Source organism: Neophocaena asiaeorientalis, unplaced genomic scaffold, assembly GCF_003031525.2.
Source record: "Neophocaena asiaeorientalis asiaeorientalis breed wild unplaced genomic scaffold, Neophocaena_asiaeorientalis_V1.1 scaffold581, whole genome shotgun sequence".
NCBI lineage: Eukaryota > Metazoa > Chordata > Mammalia > Artiodactyla > Phocoenidae > Neophocaena > Neophocaena asiaeorientalis.
The window spans coordinates 2,535,378-2,557,148 of NW_020172732.1; the positions used below are offsets into that span (position 1 = coordinate 2,535,378).

General features: G+C 39.2%; 1 protein-coding gene and 1 non-coding gene across 6 annotated transcripts in view; one reads left to right on the plus strand and one right to left on the minus strand.

Moving 5' to 3' along the window:
• The window catches only part of DOCK7 (dedicator of cytokinesis 7), a 204,838-nt gene extending 184,156 nt beyond the window's left edge, over window positions 1–20,682 (minus strand). The window contains exon 1 of one of the 5 annotated variants that reach the window (XR_003002608.1): window positions 20,434–20,680. Coding sequence is in view for 4 of the 5 variants with exons in the window: in XM_024740388.1 (XP_024596156.1) it covers window positions 20,434–20,471 (38 nt within the window). In the remaining variant the exon portion in view is untranslated. Of the gene's footprint in view, window positions 1–20,433 lie in introns of all 5 variants that reach the window. The other 4 variants (XM_024740388.1, XM_024740390.1, XM_024740392.1 and 1 more) reach the window with 4 other exon arrangements.
• LOC112396646 (U6 spliceosomal RNA) lies at window positions 8,977–9,083 on the plus strand. The gene has a single exon (XR_003002610.1). It is a non-coding gene; the product is annotated as a U6 spliceosomal RNA (small nuclear RNA).
• Window positions 20,683–21,771: the final 1,089 nt, after the last annotated feature.

A 21,771-nucleotide genomic window follows, 5' to 3' on the forward strand; every position in this document is an offset into this window, starting at 1 on the left:
AGTGTTCTCAAATTAATGGTTGAATTCAGAGCCCTGAACATCTTAGTGCCCTTTCAAATTTCCAGCTGAATTTCTAGACAATTTCATTTTCCAAAAATTATCCAAATATATGATATAATATTTAGCTTCCTTCTTCTCTTCCATACCCCCTTAACTTTTTTCATATTCAATCACTCCACACACATTTCTTGAGCACTGTTAGGAGCTGACCACTCAGTTAGAAATTTTTCATAGAAAGGTAAAAGAGTTATCATTTTTAAGGCTCAACTTTAAAAAGTTGAATTAGCTCAACTTTTTCTTTACAGGTGATCTGAAGTACTTCAGATCATATTTGTGTTTTAAAAAAGGCTAATCTATTATTCATAATTGTCAAATAGATAAATGGATAAACAAACTATGGTACATTCATACAATGGAATATTATTCAGCAGTAAAAAGAAATGCACTATCAAGCCAAAACAGACATGGAAGAACCTTAAAAGAATACTGCTAAGTGAAAGAAGCCCATCTGACAAGGATACAATACTGTATGATTCCACCTATATGACATTCTGGAAAAGGCAAACTATGGAGGGGTGAAAAACAGTGGTTGCCAAGGGTTGGAAGAAGGAGGAAAAGGAAGAGATGAGTAAGTAATGCACAGGGATTTTTAGGGCAGTGAAACTATTCTCTATGATACAATCATGATGGATACATATCATTATACATTTGTCAAAACCTATAGAATATACAACACAAACAGTAAACCTAATGTAATCTATGGACTTTAGTTAATAATAATGTATCAATATTAGCTTATCTATTATAATAAATCTATTATAACAAATGTATCATACTAATCAAAGATGTTAATAAAAGGGAAAACTTGGTTGGGAAGTAAACACGGGAACTCTCTGTACTTTCCACTTTTCTGTAAATCTAAAACTGCTCTCCCAAAAAAGTCTACTGAATTTTAAAAAATAAGTAAATAAATAAAAAAGACTAACTCAGAAAAGACAAGGGAGGAAGAGAAGAGCATGAAGAAATGATTAGAGGTTAGAGATAAAAGCTAAAGGAGGAATGTAACCTTTGAAGGAGGATACAGATTGAGGAGAGGGCAAAGGGGAAATTCTGTAAAGCATCTGGATGTGAGAGGACAGGAACATTCACTGCAGTTTATGACTCCCCTTAGGCTTTTAATGAAGCCTATACACTGTGAATGTTCATTATTATGTTTGGTTTAAAGGCCTTACAATCTCCTGATCCTGTTGTCAAGACTGAGATGAAAATATGAAAAAGCTTTTAAAAAGAGAGAGAGAGACAGAGAACAAGTATTGTGTCTATCTTCCTCAGTGCTACTCAACTCAGTCTACCAACCTCAGCACTATCTCAGTGCTTCTGTTTCTCAGTGTTTCTGGGGCTAAACCACGAGTAATCTGAATTGTAAACTGCTATATTTGATCAAGTTCAAGATCTCAGTAACTGTTAAGACTTGCTATTACTTCAAGTACAGCTAAGAAAGAAAAACCTCGCTAATTAAGCAATACACTATCAATTAATTGAAAGACATACCCTGATTTCAGAAAATGTTAAAAAGTGAAACAAAATTTAAAATACGATTACTTCAAAAAGAGACAATCTTTCATTTAATAACAGAGACATACAAAGGATAATCCCCACATTACAAATATGTCTTATTTATACATGACATAATTTTCCCCAAAGAGAAAATCAGCAATAATTTGAAATAAGAACCATTTCCAAACTGAGCTATAATGGCAATAAAACCATCTGCAACCCAGACAAAGGATGTATTTATACTGAGACCCTCTGCATGAAAAGATTTCCTCAATGGTAAGTGAGGAAATTTTCCCAAATTAAGAAAACAGTATCGGGGTTCCCTGGTGGCGCAGCGGTTGAGAGTCCACCTGCCGATGCAGGGAACACGGGTTCGTGCCCCGGTCCGGGAAGATCCCACATGCCGCGGAGCAGCTGGGCCCGTGAGCCATGGCCGCTGAGCCTGCGCGTCCAGAGCCTGTGCTCCGCAACGGGAGAAACCACAACAGTGAGAGGCCCGCGTACCGCAAAAAAAAAAAAAAAAAACAGTATCTCTTAACCATACTATGGTCCAAAGTATGCGACACAAGAAATGTAATGAATAAACTGTTATCAGGAATAACAGTACCTGTTATCAATTAAAATCCTTTATCACAGATTACTTTTTTAATAACAATTTTTCCTACTCCTAATGAAGCTCATATAGTAAAGCAATACAAGGAAGTCTTTTTTACTTCTAATAAGCTATTAGTATTAACTGCAAAGTGGAAAGAAAAGTAGGTCAAAAATTCCATAGTTACTTACACTCTTAAATTATAATAGCAGAATATCTTCTTCCCCTTCCAAAAGCACATGATCCAATATTTGATCTATTTAACTCCTTACCAACCCTCTCCATTTCCGTAAGCTCCCTCACTATGTCAACATGCATTACAGTTTTTACAAAAGCAAGCACTCGCTAAGGCCGTTCACCATGGGATATTAGAAATAACCAACAAAGGATCCACATCCTGAGGGAAAATTATGTTGCATTTAACCTTTCCTCTAACCTCATCCCACTTTCAGACGCCCGATCAACCATGATTTCTAGAACGTCCCAAGGCCAATCTGGGCCTCTCTCATCTCTAGTCATTCTTCATGGAACCAGAGGAAACACCTGAGTAAAGATGAGTAAGGAGAGTTTAGACTAAAATAAAAGAGGTTAGTTGAGTTACTCCTATAAAGTCACAAAAAAAATATCTGCAATGTAATATGCAAATAAGAGAATAAGATCTCTTGGAACTGGCACTGTTTATATTAAAAACAGAACTCAGAGGAGAAGTGTAAGGGAATATACCATGGAATATACCAGGTAAGGGCACATATCAGAGACAAGGCAAGAAAGGCCTAGCTAAAAATCCCCAAAAGAAAAAGGACAAGAACAGATGATACTCCAATGCTGTGACTATCCAAGTCCATGACTGATGACTGATGGATTGAATCACAGTTCTACCATAGTGTATAGTTGGTGTTAAAGACCAAAAGAGGCAAAATAAAGAAAACAATAGATTAAAGAAATGCAACACTGTATCACCTTTCCAGTATTTGTGCCACAAATATTTAACCTGAACTGAATCAAACCTGTATATCTAACATCCAGATGGCAAGAAATACAGAGAACAGTGTTAACAATACTAAAAAAAAGCAATCAGACAAAAACCAGAAGAAAGCGCATTCTATAATGTCAAGTCCCTTCAACAAGTCAATGTGATGAATAAATAAATAAAGGCAGTGGGCTAAGTTTTAGCATAAAAAAGACTTAAGATTAAAAATTAAAGTCTACTCAAAAAGGGAAAAAAAGACTTAAGCGATATAACCAAATGCAACGAATGGTCCTTAACTGGATCTTGATTTGAACAAACCAGCTATAAAAGACATTTCTGGGGATAATGAGAAATCTGAACATGGACAAGGTATTACATAATTAAGAATCAGTGTTCTTTTAATGTGGGAAAACAGTATTATAACAATGGAGGGAAATGTCCTTATGTTTTAGAGATGCAAATTATGTCTATAATTTTGCTTAAAACACTTCAGTTATGGTTACTCTGCCCTAACAGAGAAAACCAGCAAACTAAATATGGAATACAGATGTGCCAAATACTCTTCAAGAAGTATATCATATCCTCCATATATCCCTGCCCGATTATTTCTGCCCTGTTTTCCTCAGGTTAGACACTCGTCCTCTGCGCTTTCAAAGCATTTTGTGTTTATGCGCATTCATTTAAGGAAATGGAGTTTCCAGGAGGCTAGTTCAGACAGGCAGCAGACTAGCTAAACTGCTTTCTATGGTGGAATAAGAACCTGGCCTTGCTGACAGAGTTTGATTTCAGCAGTGAGAAAGCCTAATGTTTATAAACATTCTCTTTGATAGAAGCACATAAACTGCAAAGTAGATTTTTCTAGAATAGTAGTAATGCGACCCACAGATGTAAAAGTATGGTGGACAAAAAAAAGGTGCGGTAAAGTATCAAGAATATGGCTTCTCAGGCCTGGCACACTCTCCCTCTTCAGAGGTACCTTTGCAACCTCCTTGAGGAATGAAGGAGGACAAGGAAACTTTACTTCTGATAGGAGTACGCTATGTCTCTTTTTTTGTATAAATGTCTCAAAGCAGGCTAATTTCTGCCATTAAAGAAAACATACATTTTTTAACTCTGTCTGGTGCCATTTTCCTATCAAGAACTACCCCACTGTGAAAACCGAGCCGTACCTTAGTCATAGTACCTTAGTCATATCAAATTGTTCTCAAATCTATTTACCTATCTCCTTGCAAGGAACTAAGCAATTAGCTTTACTTATCTTTGCACCCTCCAGCAGAGTGCCTAGTACACTCTGGGTGCTTAAAAAATGTTTAAAAAGCTGAAGTGAAAAAAAATGAGACTATAGCGAAATTCATAATTCCTCCCCCCAAAAAAGTAGTTGAATAAGAATGCTAGAATGGAACAATTGATAGCAACTTCTTGAGTGCAGGAACTACATTTTATTAATCTTTACATCCTTGATGTCTAAGACAATTAAGACAATGGGGGGGTGGAGAAAGAGGAATGGAGAGACAGGTGTAGTGGAGAGAGAAAAAAGGAGGTAAGGGAAAAGGAAGAATTTAGAGACTACCTAGTATATGCACTTTCCAAATGCCTTTCAGAGGAAATTAATCTATAAGTATTGTTGCTTTCTAATTGATTGGAAAGACACAAGAAGTATGCCTTTTTATCTATTACTGTCAAGTAATCAGGTAAGTGTTTGCTGGGGGGAAAAAATCTGAAACAACAAAAGAGTTCTACATGTGTAAAACCTTTTCTTTAAGAGCCTAGCTGACATCATTACTATCCCATTTGTTAACTGGTAAAGTTTAAAAACTACTACTGAAGAAAAAAAAAACTCCTACTGAAACACAATGCTCTCCTATTCTATGTGAAACTTTTCTTTTTTAGCAATGTTTTAACAAGATAACATGTTTACTTATCTCAAAGTAGTCTCTAACACGTCTTTAGCATATCTGCAAAGGGCTGGTTCTAGAACTATAGTCAAGCTCTACAATTATGTAAATAAACTTACTATGAGAAGAAGAGAAAATAAGATTTCTCCAGTATGGAGAGAATAAGATTTTCCAGTATGGAGAAAAGACAAAACAACTTGATAAAGGAAGACATCTTTTTAAAAAAATGATTTAAGAAGTAAATAAAAGGAAAATGTACATGGTATTAAAAACTCAAAGTTCACAAAGAAGTAAAAACAAAAGGTGTAACTCTCTACCATTTCCAATCCCCAGCCCTATTCCCCACGTGACCACTGAATATTTTCTTAGGTGTCTTTCAAGAAAAAGATGTGTGTACATCAGTGCGTATATAAGAAATCCTTATTTTTTAATATGACATATGACATCATACATAACCTTTTCTCAATATCTTACATTACACACTTAATTATCTTAGGAATCTTTCCATATCAGCACATAAAATAATAATAATATTCTAGCAATATTTATCAAGCATTTACAATGTGCCAGATACACATAAAAGTATTAAATTTGATATACCTCATTTAATCTTCAGAAGAACTCATGAAGTAGGCACTATACCAGCATACTGAAGTTTTAAGACGTTCAGGTCATACAACCAATAAGGAATAGCACTAAGGTCTCAACTTAGAGCCCCCACTCTTTTTTTTTTTTTTGCGGTACGCGGGCCTCTCACTGTTGTGGCCTCTCCCATTGCGGAGCACAGGCTCTGGACGCGTAGGCTCAGCAGGCAGAGCCGCTCTGCGGCATGTGGCATCTTCCCGGACCGGGGCACGAACCTGTGTCCCCTGCATCGGCAGGCAGACTCTCAGCCACTGCGCCACCAGGGAAGCCCAGAGCCCCCACTCTTAACCACTGTTCTCCTTTTTATCTGATATAGAGTCCATAAAATGAATAAACTGCAACGTATTTAACCAGTCTCTACTGTAGACATTTAAGCTATTTCTAGTCTTCGCAAAGATCATCACTTGAATGTAAGCTCCACTGAAAGATTTTTATCTAAATCAAGAATTATGGGTGATTTTTATTTTATCTTTTGGGGCTTTTGCATTTCCACATTTTCTGCAGTACCATATATTATTTTATAGTAAGAAAAAAATAGATATTTTTAGATAAACTTGAAAAATAGAGTAACTTATGAAAGGTAGAGACAGGGTTTGAATTCAGATCCATAAAACTCCCAAGGCCTCTTTCCATGGAAGCAAGTTTCCAAAGGTAAATAATTCTAGTTATAGTTTATATTAATTATTTCTATATTCTCCAGAACCTAACCAGGAGGTCAGTTAAAGACGTCCAGTGAAAATGTCTGTAGTATATACCAACATATTAATAGGAACACTATAATAACTACCACCACTGCTATGATCTGTTTCCTATCTCTCACGGATGGCTAACTAAAACTCCCATCTGAGGCACTGTCATTTGTAAGTTATCCCGTGTTGAATTTTTTAGGAATTAAGGTCCAGAGTGGACCAGTAACCACTAAAACCCCAAGAAAACAAAAACACATACAGGTTGATTTGTGAAACCAAAGAACAGAAATAATCCTTCTCTATAATACACTTAACATTTAAGACATAGTTCCTTTTGGGGGAGGATGAAGGAAAAAAAGATGTCAGATGACTCATGTATCCCATCTGACGCTATTTTGGGATGACATTTAAGTTAAAGATTTAGAAAGCACTGTATTAAGGAGACTTGGAAGTCTCCATCATTCTGATCTATAGCATTTCACTATATCTCAATTTCCTCAACTAAAACATGGTGATAATAATGCTCCCTACTTCATGGAACATATTAAGTTATAACTACAGAAAAAAGATCTTTAAATTTAGCATTTGAAAAAATTAACACTGATCTGAAACTGCCAACTAAAAAGAAAACTGAAGGGGAAAAAACCTCTACTGTAAAAAGTCAATCCTCCCAAAAGGAAATAAATATATCCTTAACTCCACTCTACTTCATAAAAATAAAGCCAGAATCTCCTTACCCACAAACATACAAATTATATCCTGTTGTAAACTGTATACAATTAGTTGCTAAACTCTGTTCATCCTAAGTCTTAAATACTTCTCAAATTTTCGTCCCCTCCTTCCCTTTCCTACAGCATCTGCCTACAGATAACATCATACTTAATGGTAAAATGCTTTCTTCCTTAGACGGGAAAGAAAGCAAGGATGTGTACTCTCACCACTTCTATTCAACACTACACTGCAGGATTCGGCCAGTGGAATATGGGAAGGAAAGAAGGAAAAATGGAAAGAAGGAAGAGAGGGGGGAAGGAAAGGGAGGGAAGGAGGAAGAAAGGAAAGGGAGGAAAGGAGGGAGGGAAGGAAGGAAGGAAAGGGAAGAAATTAAAGGCATTAAGATTGGAAAGGAAGAAATAAAACTATCTTTACGCACAGACAATATATCCTGTAGGCAGAAAATCTTAAGGAATCCACCAAAAATTACTAGAACTAATAAATGAGTTCAGGAACGTCAGAAGATACAAATTCAATATTCAAAAATCAATTGTATTTCTATAAACCAGCAACAAACAAACCAAAAATAATTCTTTAATTCCATTCATGATAAAATCAAAAACAATAAAATACTTAGAAATAGATTTAACAAAAGAAGTATAAGACTTGCACACTGAAAACCTTAAAACTTTACTAAGAGAAATCAAAAAAGCTCGAAATAAATGAAGAGACACTGTGTCCACGGATTTTTTTTTTTAATTTATTTATTTTATTTATTTATTTATTTTGGCTGCATTGGGTCTTCATTGCCACGCACGGGCTTTTCTCCAGTTGCGGTGAGCGGTGGCTTCTCTTGTTGCGGAGCATGGACTCTAGGAGCACGAGCTTCAGTAGTTGTGGCACGCAGGCTCAGTAGGTATGGCTCACGGGCTCTAGAGTGCAGGCTCAGTAGTTGTGGTGCATGGACTTAGCTGCTCCACGGCATGTGGGATCTTCCCGGACCAGGGATCGAACTCATGTCCCCTGCAGTGGCAGGCAGATCCTTAACCACTGCGCCACCAGGGAAGCCCTGTGTTCATGGATTTGAAGACTTAATATTGTTGATGGCAATTCTCCCCAAACTAATCTACAGATTGAATGCAATCCCTGTCAAAACCCCAAAAGAGGGCTTCCCTGGTGGCGCGGTGGTTGAGAGTCCGCCCGCCGATGCAGTTCGTGCCCCGGTCCGGGAAGATCCCACATGCCGCGGAGCGGCTGGGCCCGTGGGCCGTGGCCGCTGGGCCTGTACGTCCGGAGCCTGTGCTCCGCGGCGGGAGGGGCCGCAGCAGTGAGAGGCCCGTGTACCGCAAACAAACAAACAACATCAACAAAAAAAACCAAAAGAATATTTGCAGAAGTTGGTAAAATTCATGTTGATATTGATCCTAAAATGTTTACAGAAATGGAAAAAATCCAGAATAGGCAAAACAATTTTGAAAAAGAAAAAAGTTGAAGGACTTACACTTTCAGCTATCAAATTTTACTGTAAAATGAGAGTAATCAGAACAGTTTGATACTGTAAGGACAGACATACAGATCAATGATTTTTAACAAGGTATCAGGGTAATTCAATGAGAAGAGGACAGTCTTTTCAACAAAGAGTGTTACATCAACTGAACATTCATATACAAAAGATGAATTTAGACCCCTTCTCACACCATGCACAAAAATTAATGCTAAATGGATCATAAACCAAAAGTAAGAGCTAAAACTATAAAAACCTCTAGAAGAAAACAGAGAAGGAGATCTTCTTGAGTATGAATTAAGCCGAGTCTTAGATCTAACAACACCAAAATCATGATCCATAAAAAAGAAAAAAAATTAATAAATTGGACTTTATCAAAATGTAAATCTTTGTGCTTCAAAATTCACCATTAAGTGCTCGCTTCGGCAGCACATATACTAAAATTGGAACGATACAGAGAAAATTAGCATGGCCCCTGTGCAAGGATGACACGCAAATTCATGAAGTGTTCCATATTTTTTCACTTTGTTATAAAGCAGAAACTAACACACCATTGTAAAACAATTATACTTCAATAAAGATGTATAAAAAAAAAAATTCACCATTAAGAAAATAAAAAAGCAAACCAGACAGGGAGAAAATATTTGCAAATCATATATCTAATAAAGGACCTTTATCTAAAACATATAAAGAACTCTTACAACTCAAAAACAAGATAAATAATCTAATTTAAAAATGAGCAAAAGATTTTGATAGTTCACCAATATAGACAGATATGTAAATAGATATGTAAATGGTTAATAAGCACAAGAAAAACATCACTAATCATTAGGGAAATGCAAATCAAAACCATAATGAAAAGCCACTTCACAAGTACTGATACATGCTACTACTTGACAAACCTTGAAATGTTATGCTAAGTGAAGGAAGCCAGACACAAAAGGCCACATATTGTATGATTCCATTTATATGATATGTTCAGAAAAGGCAAATATAGAGAAAGAGAGACAGACATAAAGTATATTAGTGGTTGCCTGGGGCTTGGGGTGGAACTAGGGAGTGACTACAAACTGGCACAAGGGGTTCTGTGGGGAGGGGGACGAAAATGCTCTAAAACAGGATTGTGGGTGACGGTTTCACAACTTTATAAATTTCCTAAAAATCACTGAATGGTACACTTAAAATGAATTAACTGTACGGTATGTAAAGTATACCTCTATAAAGTTGTCTTTTTAAAAAACAAAAAGAGCTTGGATATGGTTGGAACTACTCTGTGACGATAAGGGTAAGAAATTGCTTATAGTCAGAGAAAGAATGATGGTGACAGGAAAAAGAGGAGTTGCAGTGGAGTCACTAAGAAAGTTTTGGACTCTGAGGCTCCTTACCACCACCCCTGTATCTTTAGCAAAGTTTAAAATCATTAATAGGCTGATATGAGTGAAGGAGTTCATTTTTCTGATGTCACAGGACAAACATGGAACACCTCATGTGGATGCAGGAGTGCAGGTGCAGAAAGAAGCATAGGAAAGCCAAAAAACAAGAACCAAGTAGACCTCTTTGGGAGGCTGTGAGTTGGCATTAAGGTGAGAGCTAAACTTAACAAAGTTAAGAGACAGGGGATCCACAGCTGGCATCAGGTTACCCTGGTTTTGTTTGTTTTTTGTATTTCACCAGTTACATTTAAATTTTAGCAGGTAGTGGAGCTGACTATACAGCTATATATTTAAATGATTTTAGGGATGCTACACAACTTCAAATGACTAATTTTATTTAAAGAATATCAGTTGTTTTGGGGACCAGCACTCTGACCCTCCTTCTTTTGGTTAGAAACTCCTTTTTGATAAGCAACTCATTCCTTGAGATTGGGTGTTGCTGACACCATCACATCTCTCCCCCAAACCACAGAGGACATATGACCCAGGAATGGCCAGAATCCCCTATATCCCTAAACACAGTAATTGGTTCAAGGAAGGACATGTGATCCAAGCCAGACCAATAACTGTGTCCCTGGATCTTTTCTGCCACAGCTAAAGTAGGATTCGAGCCTGGGGCTGTCAATTCTCATTGTAACCATTTTGTTATAATTTTGTGGAAAATCTAGCCAAGACATGAAGATAAGAGGCCTACTAACATCACCTGTATCCCTGGACCCAATGTACTCAGTTAACATGAATCAGCACCTTTTTTTTTTATATGTGCAAATTAATCTGATTTGAGTTTCTGTCACTTGCAACCAAAAAGTCTCTTCTGTAAAAGGCCACTGAAAAAGCAGAGACATCTCAAGCGGTTCAAAGGGGTCCAAAAGATGCATCCCAGAAACTAAAGGGAACTAACTCTCTGTGGAGACTGAACTGACTAATGGAAAACAGGATGCAGGAGAAAAGCAGGTAGATAAACTTCCTCTTCTTCCACAGTCCCATCTACACATCTAAGGAACTGTTCCTCTGTCTAAAGATATCCTGTGTGGCCAAGCACGAACACCTGGCAAATGATCTCTCTTTAGCTCTTTGTGAAGCAGTGGCCAACGAGATAAGGTATCACCTTACATTGTTTCCCATCCTTCTCTTCACTTTCCTCTTCTCTTTTAATGCCCTGAGATTATGCCTCCCAGAAAAAAACTCAACTTTTTTTTTTGTTGGCTGCGTTGGGTCTTCGTTGCTGTGCACGGGCTTTCTCTAGTTTCGGCAAGCGGGAGCCACTCTTCGTTGCAGTGTGTGGGCTTCTCATTGTGGTGGCTTCTCTCGTTGTGAAGCCATGGGCTCTAGGCACTCAGGCTTCAGTAGTTGCAGCATGCAGGCTCAGAAGTTGCAGCACACGGGCTTCAGTAGTTGTGGCTCACGGGCTCTAGAGCGCAGGCTGAGTAGTTGTGGCACATTGGCTTAGTTGCTCCGCAGCCTGTGGGATCTTCCCAGACCAGGGTTCGAACCCGTGTCCCCTGCATTGGCAGGCGGATTCCTAACCACTGCGCCACCAGGGAAGTCCAAGCCTCAACTCTTAATCCTTGTTTCAGTCTCTATTTTCTAGGGAACCCAGCCTAAAAGAGTACCTACAAAAAACCTACAGTAATCACCAGGCTTAATATTAAGTGAAACACAGAAAGCTTTCCCTTTGAGATTATAAACAAAATGAGGATGCTCAATATTAACACAATGTTGAGTAGAAATGGTAGTAAAGATCTGTACAATAATGCAAGATAATAGCCTGCAGACCAACACAAAAAAATAAATCAGTTACAAGGTTTGGAAAAGACAAAACAAAAATTCTTGATTTTCAGATGATACGGCTGTCTACATGGAAAATATAAAGGCCACAGGAGAGTAAGTAGGTTGACTGCAGCCTGATCTTCCCCCTCAGCTTTGTTCAGTCTTCCTGTACCAGGAGTTTCTCAAGTATGGAGCTGGAATATAAGGTCTCCTGAAAAAGACTGACCCTGTGTTTTCCTGAGAAAGCACAACAGTTCTGGTTGAATCAGTCCCACAAAGCTATTGTGTAACCTGAGGACTGTCCAGAGTTGAAAAGCCTGTGCCCATTTTGAAGAACCAAGGACTATTATTAAACTCTGGTAAAAATTTTAAAAAAAAGAAAAAGAAAATACAAAGGAATCCACAGGTACATTCTTAGATTTAACAAGAGTTTAACAAGGTATATAGCTGATACAAAATTGTTATATACCTAGGGATAAATCTAACAAAAGATATGCAAGAACCTTATGGAGAAAACTACAAAATTTCATTGTGTGATACAAAGAAGACCTAAATAAATGGAGAGATACACCACGACCATGAATCAGTATTATAAGAATGTCATTTCTCCCCCAAATTGATGTACAGATTCAATGCAATCCCAATCAAATTCTAATAGGATTTGGGAGTTTTTTGTTTGTTTGGTTTTGGTGGATTCTAAAATATACACGGAAATTCAAAAAGCTAAGAGCAGCTAAGACACTTTTTTTTTTTAAGGTGGGAGGAGAGAGTCTACCAAATTCCAAAACTTATTATAATGAAAATTGTTTATAATTAGTGAAAAGATGTATAACTAGACCACTGGGACAAAATAGAGAGTCCATAAAAAAAAAACCACAAATAAGGACACACACATCTATTATAGACATGGCAGTACAGATCAATGGGGAAAGGAGAATCCATTCTGAAAAAATTAAAATTTCACACCATACACATATCAAGTCCAGGTGGAATATAAACCTAAACACAAAGGAGGTAATTACAAAGTTTATTATACATCAGATAAATATCTTAATGACCTCAGAGAATAAAATATTTCTTAAACAAGACCCCCAAAATACTAAACGTTAAAAAAAAAGACCTGATATACTGCATTAAAACTTAGTTTTCAAAAGACTCCATTTTGGACTTCCCTGGCTGTCCACTGGTTAAGACCCCACACTTCCACTGCAGGAGGCCCAGGTTCAATCCCTGGTCAGGGAACTAATATCCCACATGCCGCAACGTGCAGCCCCCCAAAAAAGTAAAAGACTCTATAAAAAGGATGAAAAAACAAACCACAGTGTAGGAAAAGATATTTGCGAAACATATAATCAATAAATGATTAATCTACTGAATACATATAAAGTACTCACACAAATCAATAAGAAAAAGACAATCCAAAGGGAAAAAACAAGGAAGGAAAATGGCAAAGTATTTAATTAGGTAATTTACAAAAAAGTAAATTCAAATGGTCAATAACATACAAAACAGGGCTCAATCTCATTAGTTATCAAGCAAATATGTACTAAAACTTTTACAATAAGATAGGATCATGCATCCACCAGATTGGCAAAATGAAAAAGCTGGCAATACCAAGTGATGGTAACTATGTAAGGCAACATTGTGGGAGTGTAAATTTCCACAACTATCTTAGAAAACAGTCTGGCATAGCCTAATAAACTTGATGATAAATAAAACTGCTAGGACAAGCAATAAAAACCTAGCAATTCCACACCTGAGCATACCATAGAAAAACTCATGAACATATGTACCAGAATATATGTATAGGAATGCTCATAGCAACACTGTTTTTAATAGTCAAAAACTGGAAACAACCCAAATGTCCATCTACTGTAGAATGGAAAATTGTGGTATATTTATACAATGAAATAATATAAAGCAATGAAAATGAATGAACTTCAACTGCTTGTAACATCATGGCTGAATCTGACAGATATAATTTTGAGCAAAAGTAGTAAGACAGAAAAGCATACAAACATACAGTATGATTCTATTTAAATGAATTCAAAAATAAAAAATTATATTGCTTAGGGATGCATTCATAGGTAGTAAAAATAAAGAAAAGCAAGGAAATGGTTATCCCAAATGTCAGGACAGCAGCTTGGAGTACTCTGAAGCAAAGGGTAAGATTTAGAAAAGGAAAGGCAGGATACATTAAAAAAAAAAAAACCAACAGAACAGTTATAGAGATGGAAATGAGCAGAGCATTTGTGGGGGTAAAGTGAAAACACCAGACTGACTAGTCCAAAATGTAAGCTAGAGAATAAGCAACAAGAGAAGCACCAGATAATAGATGACTTTAAAATGCAAGCAGGAGTTTGGATTTAACCCCATAAGAAGCCACTACATTTATATTTTTGAACATAAGAATGCCATGATAAAAGCTGTGTTTTAGGGAGACTTCATTTGTAACACGTTTGAATTAGAGGAGGGAGGGACTAGATCAGCCATGACCTTGTTGTGAGGCAATGAAAGATGCTCCAAGGTGGCAGGGTGGCGTTCATTCCTACACTTCTTATGCGTCCAGTTTACACAAGTTTCTGTGCTAAGCACTGGAGATAAAAAGACCTAGACCAGCCCTCAAAGAGCTCTGAAAAGCAGTATAAAATAGGGGGAAAGGGGAAAGGAGGGCAAGCATGAGAAAGTTTAGAAAGAAAAAGAAAAAAAAAAAAACTGTACCTCATGAAATCAGTGATGAACAAAAGAAAGAAGTCAGATGCTCCTAATTCTCAAGAGTTCTATAATCCAAGTACACATAAGGTAGCATGGTAAGCACTGCCATATGGCCCCAGGATTGATGAGAAAGAGAACAAGCAGGAAGTACTGGTGACTATACCACATACATGTGAGAAAACTGACTATAAAAGAAAAAGAAATGATTGGTTGGCAGCCAGAAATGCCAGAAGACTCGATGGTTCTTTGTTTTATGATGAGAAAGGCAGGATAAGTCTTATGGCTTAAGGGAAACATTCATAAAAAAGAATAGATTGAAGATGCTAGAAAGGAAAGGGAAAATTGTGAGATCAAGGTTGGGAGGAGGTGGCAAGGTATGGGATTCAAAGTACAATAAAACAGGCAAGTTTTAGGTACAAGATACCCTTCAGGCTCAAGAGAAAGATGGTTGAACAATATATTGGGACAGTCATATGCTGAGGTTAAAATGAAGGACTCATGTGGTATGCTCCCAAACTTTTCGGTAAAAGATGGGGTAGGGAAACAAAGATGATAAATAAGAGAAATTATTTGGAATAAACCTCATTTCAAATGATAAGACATTAATTAATAAAAGATCAACTCTGGGGACTTCCCTGGTGGCACAGTGGATGAGACTCTGCACTCCCAATGCAGGGGGCCTGAGTTCCAATCCTGGTCAAGGAACTAGATTCCACATGCATGCCACAACTAAGAGTTTGCATGCCACAAATGAGGAGCCCACATGCCACAACTAAGGAGCCCACCTGCTGCAACTGAAGAGTCCGCCTACTGCAACTAAGAGCCGGCACAACTAAATAAATATTTTTTTTTTTTTTTTTTTAAAGATCAACTCTAGACTATTCTAGTCTCCCTCTAACACTACTCTGCATCTCAGGAGCAAGAAATAGGTTAGATATTCAGCATTAACAGTTAGTGAAATGAGTACAACAGAAGGTCAGGGAAGTGGTATAAGTGTCCAAAGTGATGAAACAGGCAGCACTGAAATAGTTGATACTACGTGGAAAGGACTTTGATCAGGAGTGAGATTATGAATTGAACAAAGTAGATTAAAAGATTGAGCCTATTCAGCCAGAGTTATGAACAGATTCAAGACTAAAAACAATTGAGGTTATAAATAAGCCTATACCCAGGAAATCCTACTCATGTAGGATTTTCCTCAGAAATAAAGATCTGATGAAAGCCTTTCATTAAATTCTGCTTCTTAGGCAGCAAAATGATACAAAATTAACAAAGATTAAGAAAACAAGGATAATTTTTGGTATACTAATAGCAGCACTGTTAGAAAATCTAGAACTACCACAGAAGAAAATATTTTGCAGAAAGAAAATACAGTCAAATAATAATAATTTAAGATCTGAAATCAGAGGACTAGGGTTTGAGCCTCAATTAAGGCAAATAATCTCATTCTCAGTAGGCCTCAGTTCTGCATCTGTATTATGGGAATAATAAATAACAGTAAATAACCATAATTCAAAAAGACACATGCACTCCAGTGTTCATTGCAGCACTATTTACAATAGCCAGGACATGGAAGCAACCTAAGTGTCCATCAACAGAGGAATGGATAAAGAAGATATGGTACATATATACAATGGAATATTACTCAGCCACAATAAGGAACGAAATTGGGTCATTTGCAGAGACGTGGATGGACCTAGAGACTGTCATACAGGGTGAAGTCAGAAAGAGAAAAACAAATATCGTATATTAACACATATATGTGGAACCTAGAAAAATGGTACAGATGAACCGGTCTGCAAGGCAGAAATAGAGACACAGATGTAGAGAACAAACGTATGGACACCAAGGGGGGAAAGTGGGGGTGGTGAGGTGGGATGAATTGGGAGATTGGGATTGACATATATACACTAATATGTATTAAATAGATAACTAATAAGAACCTGCTGTATAGCACGGGGAACTCCACTTCACTGTACAGTAGAAACTAACACAACATTTTAAAACAACTATACCCCAATAAAAATAAACAAATAAATAAATAAATAACAGTAAATAATATAGGAATAATAGCAGCAGCTAACATTTTTTGAATGCTTATTATGTTTCAGGCACAGTTCTAAGTGTCTTACATGTATTATCTCATTTAACCCTCAAATTAATCCTACAGAGGTTTTTAGCTCCACTTTACTGATGAGCAAACCAAGACAAAGAGGTTAGATCAACTGCCCAGAATTACACAGCTATTATTTGGTATAGGTAGAATTTCAACCTGGGTGATGTGATCTACAGCCTACCTTCTTTACAATATTCTTCTGCCCTCTGGGTTATGAAGATGAGAATGTGGTAAAAAGTGTTTTAAGCATACACAAATATTCTTCATTACAGCTGAATATCAAGTGATAGGACAAAATAATCCAAACAAAATCCTAGGTCATTTATCTACAATCAACATTCCATAAATTGTACCTATTATACACTAGGGAGTGATTACAAAGGTTAACAAGGCATACGCCTTGTCCTCAAAAAGTAGGGAGAACAGGGACTTCCCTGGTGGCTCAGTAGTTAAGAATCTGCCTGCCAATGCAGGGAACATGAGTTCGATCCCTGGTCCAGGAAGATCCCACATGCCACGGAGCAACTAAGCCCATGTGCCACAACTACTAAGCCTGTGCTCTAGAGCCCGTGAGCCACAACTACTGAGCCTGCATGCCGCAACTACTGAAGCCCGTGCGCCTAGAGCCTGTGCTCTACACCAAGAGAAGCCACCGCAATGAAAAGCCTGTGCACCGCAACAAAGAATAGCCCCCGCTCACCGCAACTAGAGAAAGTCCACACAGAGCAACAAAGATCCAACGCAGCCATACATACACACATAAATGTAGGGAGAACAGACAAGAGGCAATACTTGACATGAAGTCTGCTTTTCTATGATGAGCGAAGGTTAGTAGCACAATCAGTGTTGTACAATAAAGAGCTTTGAAAAATCACCAAATCACAGCCTCAAAAAATAACAGCACTAAATGCAAAGGGCTAGGAAAAAACTGAGCCAGAAAAGAGATCAGTATAATTCTTTTCAAAGTAAAGGTTTCTGAAAAATCATAAAGCTTTAAAAAAAGAAAAATAAGTTTTCCAGTAGCAACAGGCTTTTCACAGAGCAACAAAGTTCATATAGGTATGTCATAAAAAGGATTATTACTTCCAAATAATAGTCCTAGGCCATATTATAAATCCTGTAATAATAAAAAAAAAATAGTGATACTTACTGTGTACTTATTGTCTAGAAAGCACTGTCATAAGCATTTTATAAGTATGGATATATTTAATCCTTACAACAATCCTATAAGGTGAGTCCTACTATTAACCCCATTTTATAGATAGGGAAAATGAGGCAAAAGTGAGAGGAAGTAACTCATCCAAGTTTACACAATGGGGGGCAGTGCTAGGATGTCAAACCAGGCAGTCTGTCTCCAGAGTTGTGCTATACTTCCCCCAGTAGAAAACTAAGAAGCAGAACAATAATTTATTCAGAGGTATTATTCAGCCATATTTGGTAACTTGGAGGAAAGTACCTTTCGTTCACAATAAGCAGATAATAATTCATCATCTGTAGCAGTTCTGTCCTTGGTCTTCCCTCCGGATTAAGCCTGTGCATTCCTCCTCAACTATCTCATCTACTCCTCTGGCTTTAATTACAATCTACTTGCTGATGACTCCCAAATCTAGATCTCCAACCCAATCTCTCTTCTGCACCTTAAACCTGTACCAACAGCCTCATAGACACTTCTCTTGGAATGCTCCATGAGCACCTCAAAATCAACATGTCCAAAACTGAATCATCATCTCCATCCCACCTCATTTCCCACCCTCACACCCATTCTTCCTCCTGTCCTCCCTTACTCAACAACTGCCTCCATCCTGGTTGCCCAAGTCAGAAACTTGGATGTCCTCCCAGACTCTTCAGTCTTCCTCACTTTCCTTATCCAAGCAATCATCAATCACTGCCATGCCTACCTCCTAAGTATCTCTACAATCAATGCATGTCTCTTCATTTCCATTGCCTTACTTTTATAACTTTAAACGGCTATACTAACTTGAATTTTTTTGTTGTTTTGCAAAACTGGTTATCTTTTTTTCTCGTGTTTTGTCATGCCCTATCTGAGAACAAATTCCATGAATGGAGAACAGACATTGTATGTATTTCACACCTAACTCCCTTATGTGCACTTTCTTGATCAGCACAATGTTCTCAGAGATAAGCTTTTGGTTCTATTTAGAGAAATTAATACTAAGCATGCATGTCAAGTAACGCATCTACTTTTAAATGGCACTGCCTTCAGAAACAAAACCAAGTTATTTTACAAAAAAAATTTTTTAAAAGAACAAAAGTAATAATTTCCTATTAAGTCTATCACAGCTCCCTAGGTTATACTAATTACTGTTAAGTGTTCCATGATAGCTAGTAAAGGCCATACACTGTACTAAACCCTTTATACAAATTATTCCGTTTAATGTTCGCAACAACTCTATGAGCTGGGTACCGGTTTTTTTACCCATTTTCTAAACAAGTAAAGGCCTTAAACAATTTGGCCAAGGTGCCAACTTAGAAAATAACAGTCAGGATTTAAGCCCGTGGTCACAGTCTGAACTTATGCTCTTAAGCACTTGCTATTTTGTCTCTTAAGGAGAAAATAAAATGTGTTTTAGAGCTCGAAAGAAAAAAAGGAAAGCTTAAATGAAACAGATGTTAGTTTTAAATGAAAAAGTGCCAAAAGAGAGTAACACTATGGAAGTTCAAGCAGTTAAGAAACGACCTGTTTGGTAGGTCCAAAAATCTTTAATAAATATCAGCAAACTAAAAAGATCCAGAGTCACAGAAATACAATTGTCGAAAAAGTAATACATTCGAATGTTTCTTCTCTTGGGACTTCAGATGAACAGAAATATGGTCTTATTAAACAAAACATGTCTAGTGTCATACACACTGATATATTCCACAATGAAAGTCTACAAATGTTAGAATCCTCCACCATAATTCAATTTTTAGTTTTAGGGGGGAGAAAGGTGGTAACCTCCCCACCACAAGTGGGTGAAAAGCTCAGAAACCTCAACCGTGATCGCTTGCTCACTGCTAGACTTCTAAAAACACGAGTCAAAGGGCCGGTGTATAAAGAACACTGCCTATCATCCATCTTCCTCTGGAGCTATGAGAAACACAGGCGCAGTTTACATTCACACGCTACTAGGATCAAGCTCCAGCCTACAATTCGTCAGATCGGGCAGCTGGACACCGAAGGTGCAGACCACAAGCTCTCAACTTTTCATTTAGGCCGTACGTTTTCGATTCTGGGTGCACGAGCCCACTCTGAATTGGACCCCTGGGTGCAAAGAGGATTCCTGTCAGATTTCTGGGAAGGGTGAGAGGCTTGAAGGAGTGGGGGCCTCGCACCGGCCGGGAGCCCGCCGCGCGCCGAATCTTTTGTTGGGGTGGAGACGAGGGCGGACCGCCGCACCCTCCTGAGGGGCAACGGGGGTGGGCGGGGAGAGGGAAAGGGCCCCCCCCAGCCCGGGGGTGGGGACACAAAGAATTTGGGAAGCGCCGAGCGGCCGGCAGAAGAGCTTCCCCCGCCAGCCCTTCAATAAGCCGCCACGAACTCCAGGCCCGGGGGCCCGAGGAGCCGGCGGAGGCAGGGGCGCGGGCGTGCGGGGCTCTCAGCGACCCCGGCCGAGGCGCGGGCTAAGGGCCGGGTTCGGAGGGCGGCGCCAGGCCTGGGCAGCCACCGCGGCCGCCGAGAGCCCCCTCCGCCCCTCCGCCCCTCCGCCCAGCCGCCGACCAGGCCGCGGGATCCCGGCGTCCGCGTCGCCACACCCACCCGCCTCCTAGGCCCGGGCTGGGAGGATTCTCCGACTCTTCCCCCGGCTGCGGCGGCGCGCCCCACGCCCCAGATTTACCTGCTGATCTTCTGGGCAAAGGCGCGGCGCTCGGCCATGGCTGCTAAGGCGGCTGCGGCGGTCTGGGCGCGGACGGGCGGGCGCGTGCCTCTTCACTCGCGCTCCCTCCCTCGCCGCCTCCTCCAGTCCCCGCTCCGGACCCGTGAGGCTGGGGCTGGCGGCCGGAGCCGGGAACGAGCCCGGCCGTAATGCTCCTGAGAGGCGCGCAGCAAGAAACCGCTCCTCCCCTCAGCGCGTCAATCCCCTCGGGAACCCTGGCTTCGGAACGCAGCTGCGGCCCGCGGAAGCGAAGAGGAAGGCTGGGGCGTGGAGGGGGCGAGCCGCAGACTCTGGCCTCCCGGCTGCCGCGGGGCCCACATGACCGAGAGGACGCGAAGAGAAGCCAGAGAGAGGCCAGCGACCTGGAGAAGCAAGAGAATAAGATAACCGAGCGCGTGGGGGGGAGCCAGGCTCTCCCGAAAAGGAACGGAAGGAAATGGAAGATGGGCTTTGCCAAGGCGGCTGTGCTGTGCCGCCCGGGAGGGCTGGGTCCACGTTCCTGCAGCACCCATCTCCGTGCAGTTGAAAGCACTTTCTGTTCTGCTGCGACCTTGTTAACGGGGTCTGACTGGAGAAGGAATGTTTTTTCTTACAGAAAAAGAGCTCTCTCCTGCAGAGGTAACGATAATAATAGTTGACTTGTGGTGCTAAGCCAGGCACTGGATTAAAGTTTTACATGCATGCATGATTTTACTTAATCTTCACAACAGCTCTTGGAAGTAAATTATTATCCTCATTTTAGAGGAAAGGAATTTGGTTCAGAGAAACTAAGCGACTGGCCCCAGGTCCCACAGATGGTAACCTCTTAAACCGAAGTTCAGACCCTGAGCCCAGGCCTTTTCTTTGAAGACACGTGTTTCCCCGTTAGTAACACTCTTCCTGAGACTATTACATATCCCTTTTGAATCTCATTTTTCATATATATGTGTTGAACCAGATAAGCGCTAACGTACTTTACCATTTTGATGTTCTGTTAAGTAATCTGTATATTTACCAATCAAGCTGATCTTGCCCATCAAATCCTATAAAACAGGGACTAGCAGAAAGTCATGTTTCATTATTCTGTTGTAATCCCATAGTGTCTAATATGTTTGGCTCCTAATGCATATTTGCTGATTACTGATGTTACGGTGAAACTAAGAAAAATACCGTGGTTTCTTTAGTACCTTTCTCTTAAGTGTTGCAAGAATTTAATATGTGTATTTATTTATTTATTATGGTCTTGCTGTCTCCCTGTGAAGTATGTTGGATATTTCTTTTCCTCTCTTTTACAGTTGGAAAGTCAGAAGCATGGAGCTG